The following is a 21227-nucleotide window of genomic DNA, read 5'->3' on the forward strand; positions in this document are numbered from 1 at the left end:
TGAAGCCTTCCATGCTGCCCCCTCCCTACATGGGCTCGTCACACCTTCCTCTGTGCCCTCACAGCACACATGTCAGCACATCATGTTTGTTTATTTATACACCCCATTCATCATGTCCCCCCAGTGCCCAGGGGACACGGAGCCTGTTGCTTTACTCCTCTGGGATGACCCCGTACCCTGTGGGTGCTCAATAAATGCTCCATGTGTGAATCACTGCTCTGTTATAGAACAGTGAGTGACAGGCTAGGAATCGGAAGACTGGGCTCTGCCACCTGCTCGCTGGATGATGTGGGCAAATTCCACAACTCCGATTTCTTCCCTGCTGCGTGGGTCATGTCCTCGCCCATCCTTGTGATCGGGCTGTCGCGTCTCTGACAGGTACTGTCCCTGGCTGCGGTGAAAGGAGGCACTTTCAGCCTGGAGGACTCACAGGTGACGTGTCCTGGGTGTGTTCTGAAGCGTGCTGCAAGGCCTGCAGTGATGACCAGCAGCCATGGCCAGCGTCCAGAGCCACGCGGCCCCAGGACATTGGACTGATCCCCTGATCAGGCCTTAAAGTACCAGGACCCCCTAAAGTCCTGTTTGAGGCTGGGCCACATCTGATTGCTCCAGAGCCAGATCACCTGGGTTCAAATCCCAGCTCCTGTGTTTATTAGCTGTGTGACCTTGGAGGAGTTGCTTAACCTTGCTGAGCCTTATTAGGCTCAGAGGCTAAGTATGACCTACACTTGTGGTTTGCTGTGAGGGGTGCATAAGTTAAGAGCTTATTTAGGAGTGAACAATGTAAAGAGCTTGCAACGTGCCTAGCACATACCGGGCAGTAAGTGTGGGTCGGCCGTCATTATGGTGAGTGGTATTAGGGGCCATTATCATTCCAGTGGGGTGAACACTGGGCAGAGCCATCCTCAGTGGCTTCTGCCCCGGAGCATTGCCAAAGCCCGTTGTCTTGCTTGTTGCCATTTCAGGACGGAGCCAAGTGTTGGCAGGGGGCCCGAAGCCCAGCATGAAGCTGGGCCACCCAGAGCAAAGGGGCTTCCTCCATCCCCAGGGGATGTCAGACATTTGGTTGGAAATTCGGGGCTGGCTGCTGTCCAGAAAGCAGGGCAGGAGGCTGAGCTGACTTCTGCCTTCCTGAAAGCAGAGGCCAAAGCTACTGTCCCTCCCAAGTGCTGTGGGCTGTGGGAGGGACCTGGGTTCCGGCCAGTCTGGGGTTGGCTGCCAGCTCTGCAGTGGGCCCTGGAGTCCCTCTGGCAGTGTGACCTGGGTGACTGCTTAACAGCCGGCCGGGCCCTGGGCCCAGCACCTCCCCGGCCTGCCCAGCCCAGTGGTGAGTGGAGCACTTCTGGGATCGGAACCACCTCAGCCCACCTGCCAGACACCAAACATCTCAGGTCTGTTTTGAAAGGTTCCACACCTCAGGATTGTCCTTTTGCCTCCAATTCCGGGAAAAGGCTCCAAGTCAGGCTAAGAATGGGCTGTGCTTTCAATTGTAGGAAGAACTCCTCCTGGGGTGGGAATGGAGGCGGGTGGGCCGGACAGTCCTCTTAACAGCATGTCCTCTTCCCGCGGGAAACCGCCCGTGCTCGCTCCTGCTCCCTTGCACTTTAAGGGACCATATGCCAAAGCAGCCTCCTTTGAGCCACCGCTGGCCGGGGCTGGGGCGCCCATGCTGGCGATGTTTCTAGGAGTTCCATCCCTTGCCCCGGGCACCCTCAGCCTTTAGAACTTGAAATTCCCTGGACCACAGGAACTGCAGTCCGTGTGCAGAATTTCCCAGCCCCACCTACACCTCCCAGTGCCGGGCCTCCTCCCTCGTCCTCCTGTCGCCCCCTCCAGTTCTGATATTCTCCACTAGCCCCTGCTGGAGGAGGCCCGTGGGTGCCTCCTATTGCAGTTACTGAATCTTCTAACTTGAACAATTTTTTTTTGAAATTTTAAGTTCAAGTCTATATTATTTTGTGTGATTCTTTTTTTAATGGGTATTTATAAAACGGGGAGTACCTAGGACTTCACCCTGAAGGCACTTTACTACGGTTCCTACAACGCACCGAAGTCAAGGGTAGCGGATCCAGTTGTTGGCTCTGCTAGATGCTCCTGAGTTTCTGGCTGCCGAAGGGCCTGTTGTGATACATTTAGAAAACAGAATTAAATCCATTCTTCCCTGCCTGGGTGAATGATCCTTTTAATGATCAAGGAAAAACTCTCTCCCAAATCTAACCCAATCTCAAAGTGGATCAGTAAAGACAGCACATGCTTCATTCAGCTTGGCCAGCGAGCTAATAGGATTAAAAATGCAGGAAGCTCTATTTTTAGTACAGATGAAGACTAAAGTATAGTTCTTCACGAGGCCCGCCCAGGGAGCCCAGTCGTATCTCAGCTTGAGCTCATGGGCCAGTGCAGAGACGCGTGCCTTCCCAAATCCCTCCTGCCTGCTGCAAAGCTTGAGCAAAATGCAGCCAAAGTTAAAGGCTACAAAGGTGATCGATGCTGCCACACCCGCTTGCCTGACCTGAATCAGGCTGCTGTGTGCTTTTCATCACGCCCTGAGCACGTGACCAGGAGAGAGAGTCCTAGAACAATGTCCTGCTTTTGGAGTTGGAAAACCAGAGACCCAGCTCAGCAAACTTTGGCAAATTACCTGAAGCCTTTGTGAGCCTCAGTCTTTCATCTGTAAAGTGGGGCTAATGATAGCTTGCTCTGCCAGCTTCACAGGATTGACATGAAGAGCCAACGCAAGACACGCGGTGTAAACTGCAGCTTGACCTTTAATCACGGGAGCCTCATTTCATGTGGAATGACCCTCCCCAGGGATCTGCTTTGCCTCATATGTGATAGGGTTTTGCTAGCAACCTGTGCCCTGGTCACAGTTAGGAGCGGGTTTGCTAATCTTTGCTGGACAATGCTTGTCTTACTTGTCCTGTGACAGTTGCAGCTGGCAGAGAGCAGAGGAAGACCAGTTGGGGGAGAAAAACAGGCTGCAAAGCTGAGTCTGACCACAGCTTGTCACTGGAACCGTGCATTTCCTTGCATCTGGGATTCTGTACTGGGAGACTTGGAAGGCTTAAACAAACAAAAAAAAAATTGGAATCAACTAAAGAAATGTGGGGAAATAGATGGACACACAGAAGGGGCAGAAGAAGGAAAAAAGACAACTAGAAATGTTAGAGAGAAAGAGTTTTTAAAGGAACAAAAGGCCATCATCATCTACTAGTTGGCTCTGCTGAGCGCAGCCCTGAAATACACATCAAGGAAATGATACTGACATATGACAAGACTGTATTGGGGTGATGGGCGAGGCAGACAGGGGCAATGTTGGTGAAAGAAACTCCTCCCTAGGCAGGAAGTCAATATTTACAACAGATGATTCAGGAAATAGAAGTAGATGAAAGTTATTTGGAAATACGGGACTATGAAAAACTCAAGTGAAAGAGTTAAAAGGATTGCTTCCAGGGGCAGGCCGGGGGCTGTGGCTTTTCATCATATGCATTTCGGTGTTTTTTTCCCCTTTTTCTTAATCATCTTGTATTATGGAGATCAAAACACTTTTTTAAAAGAGAAGCTCGGCAAATCACGAGACTTTGATTTCTAGACAGGCACTTGAAAAGCTCACGAGTGCAGTCTCCACCTTCAGACAGGTGAACGCCCAGATGCAGGGGGCATTTCGGAACATCCTGCTCTGGCCCTGAAGAAACTGCCAAAGGGAAAACAATGTGGTTTGTACTGTTTGGTGAAAGTTGTGCTAGAAGGGACTGAGGCTTTTGGGAAGTGGTTGTTGACTACTGAAAGACTGTGGTGCACCCTCTGAGTCTCCCACTGAGGTCAAAAGGGCAACCGGAATGGGGCCAGGAGACCCTCAGTCCTGGCCTTGCTCCTGCTTGCTGTGGGGTGGGAGCACATCATGGCCTCAGTTCCTGTCTCTGGACAATCAGGGCTCTGAGTTTTACAAGGACCTGACCACTTCTGCATTTCTAGAACTGTAAATGACAACAGCTAGCTTTCTGTGAACAGGCACAACTGGGAACATGGGGGAAATAGATAATAAGCAGGTGAACAAATAAGATACTTTCAGGCAGTGAAAAATCTTCCAAAGAAAATAAATGGGGGAGTTCAGGAGGAGGATGGCATCAATAATTTGAGGATGGCACAGATAATGATGAGTTGGACAGTGCTGGTGGGGTGTGGTACTTTATATCAGGCTGTCAGAGATGCTTCTATGAGGTGAGGGTGTTTGAATTAAGACCTAGACAAGTGAGTGAGCCAGCTGGAAGAGTGCTCCAGGGAACTGAGACCAGGCCTCTCTGTGAGCACTGAAACCTACAAGGACAAAAAGAGGGGTGCGGGGTCATTATTAAGTATGACATTATTTGAAGGGAAATGAAAGTTTCTGGGAGTGGCAAATATAAATTCCAGTGCTCCCTTCCCTGGTTTGGTGGGCCAGGCTTCATCCAGCACAAACCAGGGAGTTGTCTGTTCTTCCATATCTCCAGAGAAGGCGCAGAGTGTCCCCACACAGGAGTAAAAGATGGGTGTATGCTGTGGGCAGGAGAGAGCACCTCTGAGAAGAATCCTGGATGACAGGCTGATCTACATAGGCCTGCCAGGGGAATTAAGGGGTGCTAATAAGTCAAAAATCTGAAGATGGAGGCTGACACAGCACGGACAGTGTCTAGTAGGCTTTGCAGTAAATTCACCTTAATTTAGCTTAATTAAAAAATTAAAAGTGACATCATACGTGTCTTTATCTGACTGATCTCACTTAGCATGAAATGTGCTCAAGGTCCATCTTTGTTGTCTCAAGTGGCAGAACATCCTCCTTTGTCATGGCTGAATAGTATTTCATCACATATGCATATATACCACATCTTTTTTAATCCAGTCATCTGTTGGTAGACATTTAGGTTGTGGCTAATTAGGTTAATGTAAATAGACTCTAAAAAAGTAAGACTTGTAAAAAGCAGAGAGTAAAAATATGCTTACCAGAAGGTGGGGGATAAGATGATATTATGTGTACAAATTTGTGAGGAATAGTAAATAAGCCGTAGAGGTCTAGTGCACACTATAACGAATACAGACCACAATATTGTACTACAATTGTCAAATTTGCTAAGAGGTAAACCTTAATTATCACAACCACTAAAAAGAAAGGATGATTATGTAATGTGATAGAGGTGCTAAGTATCACTATAATAGCAATCACATAGCAACACATAAATATATCAAATTAACACTTTGTATACCTTAAATTTACAGAATGTTATACCAAATGTATTCAATAAAAATGATGAAATGCACATTTAAAAATTAAAACTAATCTAAATGTACATGTTATTGGACTCAGCACCCCCACTCTCGGACTCTGCCCTTCAGATATACCAATGCAAGGGTGCAAAGAAATGAGTTTAAGCATGTTCTTTGGCAGTGGAGTGGTAGAAATGTCTGAAGACGACTTAAATGGGATCAGTAGGGAACCACCTGAGTAAATTGTGGCATGATTCAAACGCCCTGGAAAAAGAATGTTCTCTGACAGATTATTGAGACAAGTTCTGGGCCTTACACTTTGTAGCTAAACAAGCCTGTGGGAGCTCTCAGCCCCGCACCTGTGCCCCGTACTCTGGGGGTAGCTCAGCCTAGGGAAGCTGGGACCCCAGAGAGCAGGCACGCCACCATCTAGTCCAGGGAGGCCATGTTGGGGAGGACAGACCGCTGCACTCTTGGCCATGGATGGCTGAGCTCCACCAATCCGAAAAGAGGACACTGGGTGCTCCTCCAATCAGGAGTGAAGAAGTGTGTGAGGGGCGGGGCATGAGGCCAGAGGTGCTCCTCAGGTGTATCTCCGCCAACACGGAAATATGAGGGGTGGGGAATAAAGGTTCCTAGCTGATGACCATCTGGGATGCACAGGACCCTGAAGCATGTGGGCGAGGTGGTCAGGGACAGTGGAGAAGGGAGAGGTTTCCGCTGGCCTGGCGACCAGGAATAAAGCGTCACGTTCACTCCCTCATAAAGATCCACAGGATCTACTACTGAGTAATTTCTTCAGTCTGAGGAAATTGGTGAGGTCACTAGCAATGTCCAGGGTCCACATGACCTAATATTGATTTACCCCATTTCCTTTTTTCTGGGGATATGAATTCCAGTTGTCATCAAAGGAGAGCGCAACATCGGTCACGTTTACTTCCCTGTGCTCTAGTTTTCTTCCTCGTGCCTTACAGTTCAAACCAACCTCCAGCCACTGGTGTAGCCCCCAGACCTTTCTCTTTCACTGGAATGGAGGACTGACTTGACCTCTTATAAAAAACAGCCTTTTTAGGGGGCCTTCCTGGTGACCTAGGGGTTAAGTCTCAGCACTATCACTGCTATGGCCTGAGCTCAGTCACTGGCCAGGGAGCTGACCCGCAGGGCGCTGCAGCCCTCTCCTGTCTCACCAGCTGCTCCCGTCAGCAGTGTATTTCAGTAGATCTGCCTGTCCTGCTCCCCACACTGTCTCTGATGAATATTCTCACCCCTGCACCTCTGGCCTACACCCCAATTCTTCTATGCAAAAATAAATAAAATCTTTTATAAAAAAGAAAAAAAAATAGCCTTTTCTCTGCAGGAACCTATTTCTGACTTCAAGTGACCTGAGCAAAAATCCACCATCAGGATTTTTGTTCCCACTAAAGATACTTGCCCTTTTATCTACCTGATATTTTTCTTAAATGACTTTTAAAAATTTCAGTAAATTTGTTTTGAGGATACTTTATATCACTACTATAAATGGCATTACTTCCTAAAAAAGGACGAAGTCTAAAATAAATATAAAAAATGAATTTCTTAAATTCTAGCCATGCACTATGACCTGCCCAACATTCTGCTGCTTCTTTATGTTAAAAAAAAAATGGCTAGGAGCCTCCCGGGCGGCGCAGGCGGTTGAGCGCAGCGCTGTGAAGCTGTCCGCAGCCTCTGCAGTGCCGGTTCAATCCCCGCCAGCCTCGGAGCAACCCACATGGCGAGCAGACCTCTCCTGTCTCACCCGCTGCTCCCCTCAGCAGTGTCTTTCAGTCAGTCTGCCTGTTCTGTTCCCCGCTCTGTCTCTGGTGAATCCTCTCACCCTCCCGTGCATCTGGCCTATACCCCAGCTCTTGTATAAATAAAATAAATCTTAAAAAAAAAAAAAGGCCTAAGTGTTATACATAGGCTAGTACCAACCTGGGTCTTTTCCCTGGGTGGACTCAGAAGGATTAGAATGGGAACTTTCTCACTACTTGATTTGGTGGTATTTAATACTGTATTCATATACCATCTCAAGTCATGGCCTATAACATTTGATTTCCACACTCGGGAAAGACAAGTTAAAACGTTCTCTCCTTTTCTAGAAAGTTTTAATTATGTGTCCATATGCATTTTTGTCATTTGAGTTGGACAGTCAATGAGGCCGTTATCACCCTGAGTGGATTGGCCTCCTAATGAAGTTGGCATTTTGGCATTCCTGCTGGTATTAAAATAACATGGCATTTAGTGTATTACATGAGCCTTTTTTGTGAGGGTCAGAAATGCATCTGTTTGGAGGCAGCCTGTGATGGCAGCTGAGAATGACGCAGGCTTAAACAAAGGGGAATTTGTCCTTTTTAAAAGAATTAGAAGAATCTCTGAGCTGGCCACTGGGTTCTTCCAAGTAATGATGCACAAAATCGCAGCTGGCATGGCCAGAACTGAGCTGTGCAGCCACATGTCTCCTGGGTCACTGTCATTGTATTGAGTCCTGAGTCTCAAGGAGGGGCCCCTGTATACACCCATGAGCCTTGATGTGTCCCCTGAAAGAATCCCAGGAGAGAACGAGTTAGAGAGGAGCTGGCAGAGAAGATGGTGGGCAGGGGGGGCTTGTACAATATAGCTCTCCAGGTGGTAGAACTGGCATCAGAAAAAGGCTATTTTGGCCTCCCTGGTGGCGCAAGGGGTTAAGCACCACACTATGGAGCGATCCACAGTCTCTGCAGCACGAGTTCGATACCTGGCCAGCCAGAGAGAAACCCACATGGCGCAGCAGACCTCTCCTGTCCTGCCAGCTGCTCCCCTCAGCAGTGTATTTCAGTCAGTCTGCCTGTTCTGTTCCCCACTCTGTCTCTGGTAAGTCCTCTCACTCTCCCACATCTCTGGCCTGTGCCCCAGCTCTTGTATGCATAAATAACTAAATCTTTAAAAAAAGAAAAAGAAAAAGGCTATTTCAAGTGATTCTATTTCAGAAATGCCCATGGATGCTCAAAATTATTGGGGTGACATTTTGATGAGGTCGAATCTTTATATTGTCTCAAAACATCTCCTCACACATACTATACCATGGATGAAACTAGAAACTATTGTGAAAGAACATGAGTGAAAGAAGTCAGATGCAAAAGGACAAATCTTGTGTGATTCCATTTATGTGAAATACCCAGATTAGCAAATCCATAGCTGGAAAGCATCTTAGTGGTTGGCAGGAGATGAGGGGAGGGAGCAATGGGAAGTGGCTGCTTAATGGGAACAGGACTTCCTTTCAGGATGATGAAATGTTCTGGAACTAGATAGTGGCGATACATGTACAACATTGTGAATGTACTAAGTGCCCCCTAGTATTTAGTGGTGAATCTTAAATTATGTGCATTTTACCACAAAATTAAAAATACCTCCCCACAAATTACTTTTTAATTATAAGGGGAAATACATGATGGCGAAATCTGGTGGACCTTAATCACTTAAAGTTAGCATCACTGACAGTGGATAAACTGACATCCTGTGCCTCCTGGCGGGCTACACTGAGACACATCATTTATGTCGTATTCCTGCCAATAAAGCATGACCTGAATCCAAGCATATGGAGGCATTGAACACATGGATGGATGTTCTACAAGATAAATGATCAGCATGCTTACATAATATTAAGGTCTTGAAAGGCCAAGAAAGACTAAGGAACCATTGTGGATTAAAAGAGACAAAAGATCTATGTCTCCCAAATGCAACCCATTAATCCTGGATTTTCCTGGAACCAGGAAAAGAGAAAGCTAAGGACATTACTGAGATAATTGGAGAAATCTCAATATGAACTGCGGGAGAGATAATAGTGTTTTATTATTTGAAACTACTGATACCTATACTGTGGTTATGTAAGACAAAGTCCTTGTTTTTTAGAAATACACACTGAAATATTTAGACATAAAATACGGTGTAGGCAACTTTCATAAAATGGTTCCCCAAAATTTTGTGTTTGGAGAGATACTTAAAAAATAAAATGAATCTAGGGCCTCCCTGGAGGCGCAGCGGTTGAGTGCTGGGTTGCAAAGCTGCCCGCAGCCTCTGCAGTGCCTGTTGGATCCCGGCCTAACGCGAGGGTCCCACATGGCACGGGAGACCTCTCCTACCTCTCCTCAGCAGTGTATTTCTTCCTCAGTCTACCTGCTCTGCTCTCCGCTCTGCTCTGGTGAATTCTCTCACCCTCCTGCCCTTCTGACTGTACCCAGTGAGTGTATAAATAAATAAATAAATCTTAAAAAAAATAAAGTAAGAGAATTTCCTTCTCCATTTAAAAAAAATAAAATAAAATGAATCTATTTAAAACGGGCGCAAAAATATCATAAATAGTGAAAACAAAGTCTAATTTGGACTTTAAAAAGAGGAACTAAAAATGTTTTACAAAATTTTAGTGCTATTAATTGGTCGCAAATTATTGGAATGACTCGAATTGCTGATCTTGTCGATTATTAGCCTTCACTCTCCAGTGGAGCAGCTGATGTAACAGAGTCACAGGATATTTTCATGTCATTTGACCAAGATGATCATGTTTGCAAAGTGTTCAAAGACTTCATCGACTTTCCCAAGTTTCACTTTTAATCCTTTTTTTTTAAATTCTCCGTATTTACCTTTCTCACCTTTTATTGCTAACTAGCCCAGATGAACAAGTCTTTCTGTATTGATGTTTTTGGGTCTTTTCTGCAGTTTTCCAGCGTCACTGCCATCGAGTTGGTACAATTCTAGGTCTTTCCCAAGATTTCCAATTTCACTTGACGATCAATTCCCATTGTGTATTGTGTATATTGTGCATAGGCTGCCAACTCATCGTGAAAAACAATTAGCCCTGAAAATGTACTGGTTTCACATCCGATGCCTCGTTCTCAATCATAGCAACTGTTCAAAGACATGAGGCATCCATGAACACAGCTGCGCCATTTGCAACTCAGGCCTGCTTTCCGGGCGGAAATGCTTCAGTCCGGAAGTGACGCACCAAGGTTGTTGACAGCCCATTGGCCAGAATTAGTTTCAAAGCTGCAACCCAACTGCAAGGGAGTCTGGGAAATGTAGTCTTCCTGTACTCTCCTCTCCCTGCCCCCCCGCCTGGAAACCGTGTATTTGCATGGTGTGGTCAGGTGTCGTGTAAAGCGGGTGGATCTTAGAGGAAGGGTGTTTGAGTGGGGATTAATTTTAAAAATGGTCAGATCATTAGGAAACACTTTTGTATTGTGATTACGCTTGCTTAGTTATAACGGCAGACAGCATAGTCATGGGTACCCAGAAAGCGGGCGTCCCCTGGCTCTGTGAAGTGTGCGGGATCCCTACCCGGCAGCCCAGGGGCCAGGAACAGCATCTGAACTCAAACAAAGCTTCTCCTTCGGGCATGCGGGCCTACCACTTGCTGTTTGGAAGAGGTGTGATGTTTTTCTGAACGAGGGATTTTGATTGTGCCTCACTGCTCCTCTTCCACAGGCCTGTTTGGTGTCTGGCTGGACCAGGAGCAACTCCTCATGTCCTTTTCTACCCACAGATGCCTCCCCAGGCGAGGAAAGAGGAAAAAAAAAAAAAATCAAGGTCTTGATTTTCCAAGATCCCGCTAAAAGTTGCTTATTTTTCATTGCACTTTTGCTTAGTCATTGACAAGTTTGAATTTCTTTCATCTTTAGCACGTCTCTCTTTCCGGTCTGTGAAGTCGACGCCTTGCCCGCCACGCCTTGTGAAAATGTTGGTGCTTCTGGCTTTCATCATCATCTTCCACATCACCTCTGCGGCGCTGCTTTTCGTCGCCACCATCGACAATGTAAGTTCCCTTTCCTTATGACCATGCCAGAAGCCCTGGAACGTAGTCAGTGGAAGCAGAAATAACTCCCCCATGGTGGTTGCAATTTGGGCCTGTCCTCCCTACCAAGGCACGCCCATGTCCTCAGCCCAGACCTGAGGACTCTTGGCCTGAGAATGGGGGTTCGGAGCATGCCATGTTCAGGTCTGGGTGGATGGAGTACTTGGTCCTCTTATCCCTGATTCCCTCAGAGCCTGGAATGATGCTTTGGCTGTGGGAAGTCCTTGGGGATACTGCTTACACTCAGCCCTCTTCTAGATCAATTTGTCAACCTTTGGATTATTGTCACTTTTGGCTGGATTTTTCTTTGTTTCAGAGACTGTCCTGTGCATTGTGGGATGCTTAGCAGCATACTTGGTTCTACCCACAGATGCCTGTAGCTCTCCACCCCTACAAGTGACAACCCAAATGTCTGAAGACATTGCCAAATATCTGGTAGGGGGTGAAAATCACTCTTGGCCAAAGACCACTGCCCTAGATCCCCAGGTGACCCATCCCAGGTGATGCTGCACCCCCTTCTTTCACATCACCTTACCAACAAGACCCTGGCCATGTCCTTTCCAGAAGAACTCATGTTTGGAACTTTCTAGACTCTTCCCATGAGAAATTTAACTATTTTCTTTATTATCTAGCTTGTAGCCATATGGCAGGAATGTATTTGATCAATTAACTATTTGCATGAATTAATAACCCTCTTAGCAGGAAATGAAGCTTTTTACCAGAGCTCCTCTGATGCCCACCTTCTGATCCAAAGGCCTGGCTCCAATCCCGATCATTTAGGACTGTAGGAATCTTTAGAGGCAGAAAAACTTATAGAAAAACCAAAAAGTGCATCATGGGCACAGCTACTAGCTCAGCCTACATGTACTCCTATGTGTGGACTGCTGTTGATTAATCATCATAATAATAAACAACAGGGACCATTCCAGCATCTGTCGCTTAGAGAGCTCCTACTCTGGCCAGGTCCTGTTATTTGCAGCATCTCATTTGGTCTTCACCTCAAGTCTCTGAGAGGGGGCTTCCCCTGGCACTGTTTTGTTGTTTTTTTTTTTTTAAAGATTTATTTTATTTATACAAGAATTGGGGTATAGGCCAGATGGGTGGGAGGGTGAGAGAATTCACCAGAGACAGAGTGGGGAACAGAACAGGCAGAATGACAAAACATACTGCTGAGGGGAGCAGCAGGCGAGACAGGAGCGGTCTGCTGTGACGTGTGGGATTCTTGCTGGCCGGCTGGGATCGAACCCGCGCTGAAGAGGCTGTGAACAGCTTCACAGTGCAGCACTCAACCACCTGTGCCACCAGGGAGGCCTTGGCACTGTTTTCTAGAGGAGGGAACTGAGCATCTGAGCAGCGACAGTGCCTGGTGGAGTTTACACTGCAGGAAGTGGCAGAGCTGGGATCAGAACCACAACAGAGGTGCCTGACCCTGAATCTCTTAACAGGAGATTGCTGCAGTGATTGGGTTTGGCTCCCAGAACTTCTCAAAGAGCTGCCATGAGAGGCCAGGGCAGGGATCACATGGACTGCTGTGGATTAAAGCTTTTGGACCTGCCATTGTCCAAAGGGCCCACACCGTGAAATGAATGCTGCTGAGTGTTCTCTTAGAATTCCCTTTTTCTATTTTTTAGTGCCAGTTCTTTGGCAACCTACAAAGTTCCCAGACAGTGAATGGGATAGACAGGCATTAGGGTGAGAAAAGCTATCAGCCAGAGCTCCCTGGGTGTTTTTAGCATCATGGCACTTCCTGAAAGCATATGGATGGGCTTTATTACCAATTAGTGAGTCAGTCATATAGGATTCACTGAGGTTGGAGTTGTATGTGGCCTTGTAGTGGGAGCTGAGCAGATATTTGTTGACTGGGTGGATGGGGCAGGGGGCAGGATGATTCCAGACTTTGGGTGGAAGGAAAGCCGTTTAGGATGGAGAGCAGCAGGAGCACAGAGAGTTCTGGAAGCATTTGGACAGGAGCCAGGAGAGTCCTCTCTAATCATTTGCTCTGTAACAGGCTCCCTTGCTAACTCCCTCTCCCAAGGCCCCTATAGTTCTGTGGATTTCACTACAGCCGGCTCTTCCTACCACCAGCTGAGCCTCATCGCCTTGCCCCTGCCCCATAAGGACCCGGGTCACCGCTAAACTACCAGCAGGCCTGATAGCGCGTGGGACATGCTGACTCTCAGGCCCCACCCAGATCTGCTGGTTTGAGTCTGCATTTGAACCTGACTCCCCAGACACACGGATCACGCTGCAGATCGGGCCTCTCTGGTCTTTTCCAGCTGTGCCTCTCACCTGATCTGGAGTCCATCGGCATCATTAACGAACAGCCCCTGCTTGCGTGTCGGTTTTGTGTTTCAGGCCTGGTGGGTTGGAGACCAGTTTTATGCGGATGTCTGGAGAGTGTGCTTCAATGGTAGCAACTGCACGGAGATCCACGACGGCATGCACGGTGAGGGGGAGCCTGTGGGGAGCCCCGAGTGAGCACAGACGCGCAGGAGAAGCTGAACCCTGTCCTCCCTCCGCCTCTCCCAAGTCTCCCGGGGGCCTGGCGGTGCAAAGTGCATGCTGCAGTGGGGGCTAGAGCCCGGAGGGGGCACCACACCCCCACACTGGGCCCCACTCTTCCCTGTTTCATGCCCAAAGAGAACTTCCCTCCTCACCCTTCGCCAGCTTCAGCTCCATCTGCATCTTCGCTCCTCTTTGCCCAAGCCTCGCCTCTAAGTAGGCTCAGCGGCAGCCATGATGTCACTCACCCCATCTCAGCAGCCAGAGGCGGCAGGAACCCGACGGCTGGCTCCTTCATGAGCTGCCGACCTGCTGAGCTCGGGGCATCTCGACATCCTCAGCTGTAAACTGGGCGGAGTAGCTGCACCTGTCAGTCCTGCCTCTGTCCACGAGCTCACGTACACAGAAGGGCTTTGTAAAGATGGAAAATCCCGCCTAAAAATGTTAGCCGCTCTCCTCCATGGCCCTTTTCTGTGGTAGGAATGAGGGAAGAGGCACTTTGGGGTCCTGGTACTTCATAAAACATGAACACCCAGTTAAGTGATATCTGGGACAACCACTAACTTAGTGTAAGTAGGTCCCAGATTGTGTGTGTGTGTGTGTGTGTGTGTGTGTTTCTCTCGAGGTGATCCTAACGTGCTGCAGGAATGAGCCACGACTGTTGCTCTGGACATTTCATTCCTCACTCACGAACGCTGCTTCCTTCCAGTCATTTTCAGGGGAAATTGCAGAACAACAACAAACAAAATGGGGAAAGTTTATCCTTAGTGTTTTCCTTAGTGTTGGGCACTGCCCTCGCCCTCCTGGCTGCGTTCTGGGGATAACGCCCAGCCCGTACACAGAACTGCCTTTGGCCAGCGTCCTGTTAAGTCCCCGCTTGGATGAGTCCACTCCCGTTTCCTGCCTGGCCATCTGGGAGCTGTTGTCCCAGGAAGCCGAGGTCCATGCGGGCAGCTCCAGCCCTGTGCCTGCCTCTGGGGCACACCTCAGGGCCGCGCGGCTGCGTCCTGCCCCCAGAGCGCCCTCCCTGCAGCGGGCTCCTTTCTCAGCCTTGGCCTCCCTGGCTCGCGTGCCCGCACTTCCTTTTCCTTTCCCTCAGTAGCTCCCAAGACCAGCACATTCAGATCATCGGAGTCCCATGAGCCCCCCTTGGGACAGGTCTTTCTAAAACACACAAAGGCCCCCAAAGCCGCATCTCCCCCTGTGGAACCAGAATCTTCCGGGTTGAAACCTGAGCATTTGTGTTTTGCAAAGCTCCCCCCTGCAAGCCCCAGCTGGGCGCAGTGACCCACACCAGGAGGCGCAGAGCAGATGACCTCGTTTTCCAGATGAGGGTGTCGAGGATGGCCAGGTTGCGTGCTCCAGCGGGCACTAGAGGCAGGGTGTGTGGGGAAATGCCCCTCCTGTCCCCATGCTCCTGTTGTGCAGACCACAATGGTCGCCCCGCCATCCCACAGGGCGGCCATCACTGTCACTGCACGCAGGGACCCAGGCCATCGGGACCTCAGTCTCTGCTCTTGCCTTCCCCAGGTTACACCACGCTGCAGGCGGTCCAGGCCACCATGATCCTGTCCACCATCCTCTGCTGCATCGCTTTCTTCATCTTTGTGCTCCAGCTCTTCCGCCTCAAACAGGGAGAGAGATTTGTTTTAACCTCCATCATCCAGCTCATGTCGTGTAAGTAAAGCCAGGAAGAGTGAGGGCCAGTGAGCACTGAAAGGCAAGGCTGGCTGCCGGGTGGAGACAGCCCCTTTAGCCTTCAGAGGCTGGATTTCATGAGGGGATCGGGAGAGGCATCCTGAAACAGGACTCCTGGGCTGGGATCTGGAGGGTGAGTAGAGGTTGCACTCAAGAGTGCTTGGGACAGAGGGGAGGGAACAGTGTGCCAGAGAGAGGGAACAGCACGGCTGGAGCCCTGTGATGGGAAACACTGGGAGCAGGCAGTGGGGCTGGAGCGTGAGACTGGGGAGGCATGGCCAGAGTGGCCACTAGGACTGGGCTCCACAGGGTCTTGGGAACCTCGTAGGATTCAGGCCTTTGTGCTGAGCTGGCAAAGAACCATTAGCAGGTTTGTCTGTGATGCTTTCACCTGAAAACAGCAGAGTTGAGTTGTTGCAACGGAGGCCTTCCCTGGCCGGCAAAGCCAAAACTGCTTGCTGCTGGGGTCTGGCTAACCTGCCCCAGGATCACTTAGGACTTACCCTCTGGGCCAGGAGTGCAGCTGCCCAAACAGGCTCAGCCCAAGAAGGGGCAGCCAAGTGGCCACAGGGCAGGCGGTAGTGACCTGCCGCAGAATATGGGCTGTCAACTTCCAAGTAGACACTCAGCTACTAATAAAAGTCTAAGTTTAAATGAAAACATTGTCTGCAGCTCCGGCCGTAGCCCCTCAGGTGCCCGGTCGTGGGCCGTGATTTATGGGGGTCCCGCTCTTTCTCCGACAGGCCTGAGCGTCATGATCGCAGCTTCCATTTACACAGACCAGCGCGAGGACATTCACAGCCACAACCCTGGCCTCTACTACTACACGGAGGGCGGCAGCTACGGCTACTCCTTCATCCTCGCCTGGGTGGCCTTCGCCTTCACCTTCATCAGCGGCCTCATGTACCTGATACTGAGGAAGCGCAAATAGAACCCACAGAGCTTTCACTGCAGTACAGAATCCACATCCAGATAACCGTTTTGTATATAATCATGTTGTGTGTGTGTGGTTTTTCTAGCAAACATATTGTTTCCTTTAAAAGCCAAAAAAAAAAAAAAAAAAAAAAAAAAAAAAGGAGAAGCGTTTTTGCGTCCATGAGATCAGGCCAGCCCCCCCAAGGCCGGCCTGCAGACCCCCCCATCGCATCCGCACACCTCAGCCAGACCCAGCCGCGGCCCGGGAGGCTCGGACCCCAAATTGCTCAGCAGGAGTTTCTTAACCACGGGATGTGATGGGATGTGACTAGAAACTGGGAGAGCCGGGGGACACATCCCCCAGGTTTGGGCCACCCAAGCACCCCTCGCCTGAGCTTCCCTTTCTGAGTCTCTCTGTGTCCGTGGTGGAAGGGGTGAGGTGGGTCCAGGTGAGGGATGAAACCTCAGGTGTTTGGCCAACTTGAGAAACAGGTGTAGCCACTGCCTGCATCCTGTTACCCCCAGACCACAGCCTGCCCCTGTTTCGCCTGGCTCCAGAGAGGCCCCCCTCCCCAGATTTGCTGACAGTGCTGCTGGCCTTTGGGAATCTGATCTTTAACCTCAGGTCAGACTTAGGCTATTTGCAGGTGAAGAATCTTAACTCGTGAGCCCTTGAGCACCTTGCAAAGTGTGGGCGAGATGGGCCCCTCCCTAGACCCACAGAATCCGGCTTTGGTGGGGGCCTGGGGACCTGCATTTCCATCGCTCCTTGGTAGGACTCGGGAGCTTTCAGGTAGAGGAGCACAGGCCCACTGGCGATGAGCGGGGCTGCCTCCTGTGTGCTAACGATCTTGTCAAGAGGGGGAGGTGGGTCTAGACCCCACCGGAGGCCTGAACCTTGGCTTCAATCAGCCCTTGATTCTTCGCTGCCTCTTGCGCAGCTGCTCCCATCTGGACCACCCAGGCACCAGGCCCAGGCCATGCACCCTGAGAGCCAGACCCCCGGGGGTGAGGGGCGGAGGCTGCTTTGTACACAGTGCTGTGGGCCTTTCCTGTCTCCTCCTGCCCTGCCTTCTAAGACTGGCCTCCGAGGACTCGCACACATTCGCCCATCAGCATAAATTATGGGGTGCTTGTGTAACAGGCACAGGGGATACTCATAGGCTCCTGGTCTAATGGAGGAGCCAGATTAAAAACCAATCAGGAAAACTAATTAGAAGCAGAGATGAGGTCTGCAGAGAGCACCAAGGACTCAGGCAGAGGCTCATGGGGCAGGAGGAAGCCTGCTTGAGGCAGCCTGTCTTTAATGCTCCCGGAGGTGTTCAATCAGCCAGGTTGGCTCAGCTGGTGGAGGTGGTATCTCTGTCTCACTCAGGGACCAGTTGCTGCCATGGAGGGTCCCAGCAGCAAAGGCAGCGGGGAGAGAAAGGCAGGTCGTCGTGGTTCTTAAACCTTAGTGGACACGAGGACCTCTCGGGGAAGTCTTCCAGGATCTGGGTGAACCAACACCCTGGGTCTTTGCAGCTACACTGGGAAATTCAGCTTTGGGGAGTTTGTCTTTAGTGTAAAAGCATTGGAAGCTGTGCGACAATGTGTGTGGCCTGGGAAGTACCCTCTGGAAGGACCTATTTGCACCCTGCTGTGTTTCCCTAGTGTTTTGGGATGTGTGCCTGGGGCTGAGTGTAGACCTGCTCACCACGGCTCAGCTCCGGTGCATTTACATACTTTTGCCCTTGACCTTCTGCTAAGTGGAGCAATGATTTGCCATGAGCCCAGATCCAGTGGTGCTGGGGAGATGTCTGGTTCGGGTTGTTTTCGGATTGTGTTTGCACACAAACCTTGCAGGATTGTGTTTTCTTTCTACCTACTCGTTCACTCATTCACTCACACATCCATTCATTGTTCCTTTGTTCATTTTCAACAGAGTAGTAAATGCTTACTATGTCCCAGGCACTGTGTGAGGCTCTGAAATTACAGGGGCAAGTCAATCAATCCAGTCATGCTCCCTGAAACGGGGCCATGTACCCGTGCGGAGGCCATAAGCCTGGTGCAAGGAGACACTGGGTAGAGACAGAACAAATCCCAGCTCCTGCCTTGAGGGGCAGCGACCTGAGGCTGTTGTGGGAAGTGTAGTCCCACCCCCAGGTCTGCAGAATGTTCCATGAGACTAGTGGAGGGAGGAGGTTCTAGGGCTCCTGCACTTTCTACGCAGGTCGATTTTGATAATTTTCTGGTTACTGTAATGGAAAAAAACTTCCAGAACTAGAAATGCAGAAAACCAATCCCCAAGCAATGCATGGATTTCCTTACCCCCCTTCCCCAAACTTCAAGGGGTGTGTGAATTTCTGAAATGACCCCATGGGTGTTCCTGGCTGGTTGCTACTACTGTGTAGCACCCAGCACCCACGTGCATCTGTGAGGTCGGGTTTTAGAGAAATGGAAGAGATGCCTTTCCCTGCCGGTGGCACTTGCTGGGAGTAGGACTGAGCTGATGTGGGAAGGAGACAATATCTAATGTTACTTGTAGGTAGAACCAGCCCTCACGTGGTGCTTATGCTATTCAAGAACAACAAAGAAAATTCGCTGAGAAGCAAATATTAGGACCAAATATCATTGGTAACAATTGTATTTGAAGGAACTGTAGTTTGCTCATTTAGGACATTTTTATAAAGTACTGTAATTCTTTTATTGAGGGGTTATGGATGGAGACAAACTAACTCATTTTGTTATTTGCATTAAAACTACTTCAGGTCTCTGTCAAATGAGTTTGGAGACTGCTTGATGCGCTGTTCTGCCTGAATGTACGTACCCAGACCTGAGTACAGGGAAGCTGGAGGTTCCCAACCCCACACGCTCCGCTGCAGGCTGTGTGATTGTGCGTCTTAATCAACAGGCTGAGTTCTGGGATGCACTGATTAGCTGATGAGGAAGGAACCTGGAACTCAAGTCTGGCTAGAAGTGCACTACACACAGTAGCTCAGCGGAAAGCTATGGCATCGCTTAAAATCTGCCCGGGTGGGGAATTACGAAACTGGCTAATAATTGAAAAGTTACAACACAGCAAGTTGGACAATTTTGCCTGGGGAGGGGGTAGTGGTAATGGGGAAACACGAGGAAAAGAAACTAGACAATAAGTTGAAATATTGGTTTGGGGACAATGTGACTTGGGGATAGTTACTTTTTACTTAATGTGTCTCTCAAAGAGAGCCCATTTTCTATGTTTTGTAAAATCTGAAACTGTACACAAAAAATAAAGATTAAATACAAATTGCTTGGAGCAACAGACTAATGTTCACAGCCTGCAAACATCGAGGTAAAATGCTGCCATTTTGGGTGGCAGAGGGCATTGACTCTCATCAACATAATGATCTGACACTAATTGATGTCTCAATGTCTGTCATAGGACAATCTGCTGAGTCTATTTTTTTTTTTTTTTTGGTCTTCTGTTTCTTTAGGGGCAGCTTCCTGGACAAACTCCAGTTGCATAGGACCCCATGCTTCCAGAGCCCCACACTTGACTGTGATGGCTAGTACCATCTTAAAATGTATAGTGACACTTGAGCTAAGAGCCCCACGCTTTCCCCAATTTGTAAATTGTGCAGCCACACGAATTACGTAGTAGCCCCGCTCTTTAGTTTGTATTTAATGAAGACTTCTGCTTTAAACTGTTGGGTGGGGCATAATGAACATTAGATTAGCTTTACAGCACACTCCACTATAAAAGTAAAATATCCTAATCTTATTTTCAAAGGGTGGAAGGGAGAGAGCTTTAATTTTTACCTAAGAAATGCACAATGTGTTCAGAGCTAGGGAAACTTGTCTCACACAGGTTGCAAGCTAAAACCACCAGGGGCTACTGTGTCTCTTTGTGTTTCTAGATGTTTTCCTTTTCCTTTTTCTTTTTTGTGGGGAGAGGAGGGCTTGGGACTGGTTTATGTGGCAGATAGATGGAAATCACTCAAGAGCACTCAATTATATATTTCTTCCATTCAGGAAACCAGCTTATCTTTTTTTCCGCAAATATTTGTAACCTTACATTTGATCACTGTTGGAGAATGTTTCATGTATGTTGAGAAGACCGAGTATTCTGTTGCTGTTGGCTGGAATGTTCTAGATATGTCTGCCAGCTCCATCTGGTATAAAATGTAGTTCAAGTCCAATGTTTCCTTCTTGATTTTCTGTTGGGATTTTCTATTTTCTATCCATTGTTGAAAATGGGGTATTAAAGTCCCTTACTATTATTGTATCACTGTCTATTTCTGTCTTCAGTTTGGTTAATATTTGCCTTATATATCCAGATATTCTGATGTTAGGTACAAAAATGTTTATAATATTAAAGGGGTCATCACAAGGATATTATAAATATTCACCAAATAGTTGTGTACATATTGTGGCATAAGTATTGTGCTAGGTGTCAGCTACATCATGATAAATTTAGTCCCTGCTCTGATTTAGACTATTTTAGTTCCAACTTTCAAAAAAGAAAAAAGTGAGAAGAAGAATAAATACTTGGTGACACATGAAAATTACATGAAATTCAAATTTCAGTGTCCATAAATAAGAGCATGAAACACAGCCCTGCTTGTTTGTTTAGATACTGCATATGGCAGAGCTGCCACAGAAGTTGGGTAGTCTGCAAAGCCTATAATACTGTCTGGCCCATTATAGAAAATTCTTGCCACCCCTGGTCTAACCAAGCAAGAAGGAAACCCTTTTTCTTTAAGGAAGAACTTTAGCAAACTCTTCCTAATGTCATTGGCCTAAGGATTCCAATTTTCATACTTAACCCAACCCCTAGCAGCAGTAATTAAGTTACCACAATTAGCACTGACCTCTGAGCTGTGCATCAGTTTCTTTCTGGACCACACTCTTGTAGAAGAGAAAGGGAGTGATTGACTGTTGGGGGTCAACCAGCAGTACCATCCACCCTTTTCTGCCCAACATCCATGCACAACTTCTCTAAGAATGTTAAACATCCTGCAGGTACAACCAGTTTCCACTTCTAGCTCCCACTCCATGATTCCTTATAGAT

The 21227-nt window shown here is 48.4% G+C and overlaps 1 protein-coding gene across 2 annotated transcripts in view; it reads left to right on the plus strand.

The window, feature by feature from the left end:
- The window catches only part of EMP2 (epithelial membrane protein 2), a 34808-nt gene extending 14237 nt beyond the window's left edge, over positions 1–20571 (plus strand). The window contains exons 1-5 of one of the 2 annotated variants that reach the window (XM_037507613.2): positions 10270–10655; positions 10908–11041; positions 13436–13526; positions 15113–15259; positions 16024–20571. In XM_037507613.2, the coding sequence (XP_037363510.1) occupies positions 10511–10655; positions 10908–11041; positions 13436–13526; positions 15113–15259; positions 16024–16211 (705 nt within the window). In that variant the 5' untranslated portion in view covers positions 10270–10510 and the 3' untranslated portion in view covers positions 16212–20571. Of the gene's footprint in view, positions 1–10269; positions 10656–10907; positions 11042–13435; positions 13527–15112; positions 15260–16023 lie in introns of those variants that run through there. The other variant, XM_037507614.2, reaches the window with a different exon arrangement.
- Positions 20572–21227: the final 656 nt, after the last annotated feature.

Source organism: Talpa occidentalis, unplaced genomic scaffold (assembly GCF_014898055.3).
Source record: "Talpa occidentalis isolate TD23 unplaced genomic scaffold, MPIMG_talOcc4v2.1 talOcc4.12, whole genome shotgun sequence".
Taxonomy (NCBI): domain Eukaryota; kingdom Metazoa; phylum Chordata; class Mammalia; order Eulipotyphla; family Talpidae; genus Talpa; species Talpa occidentalis.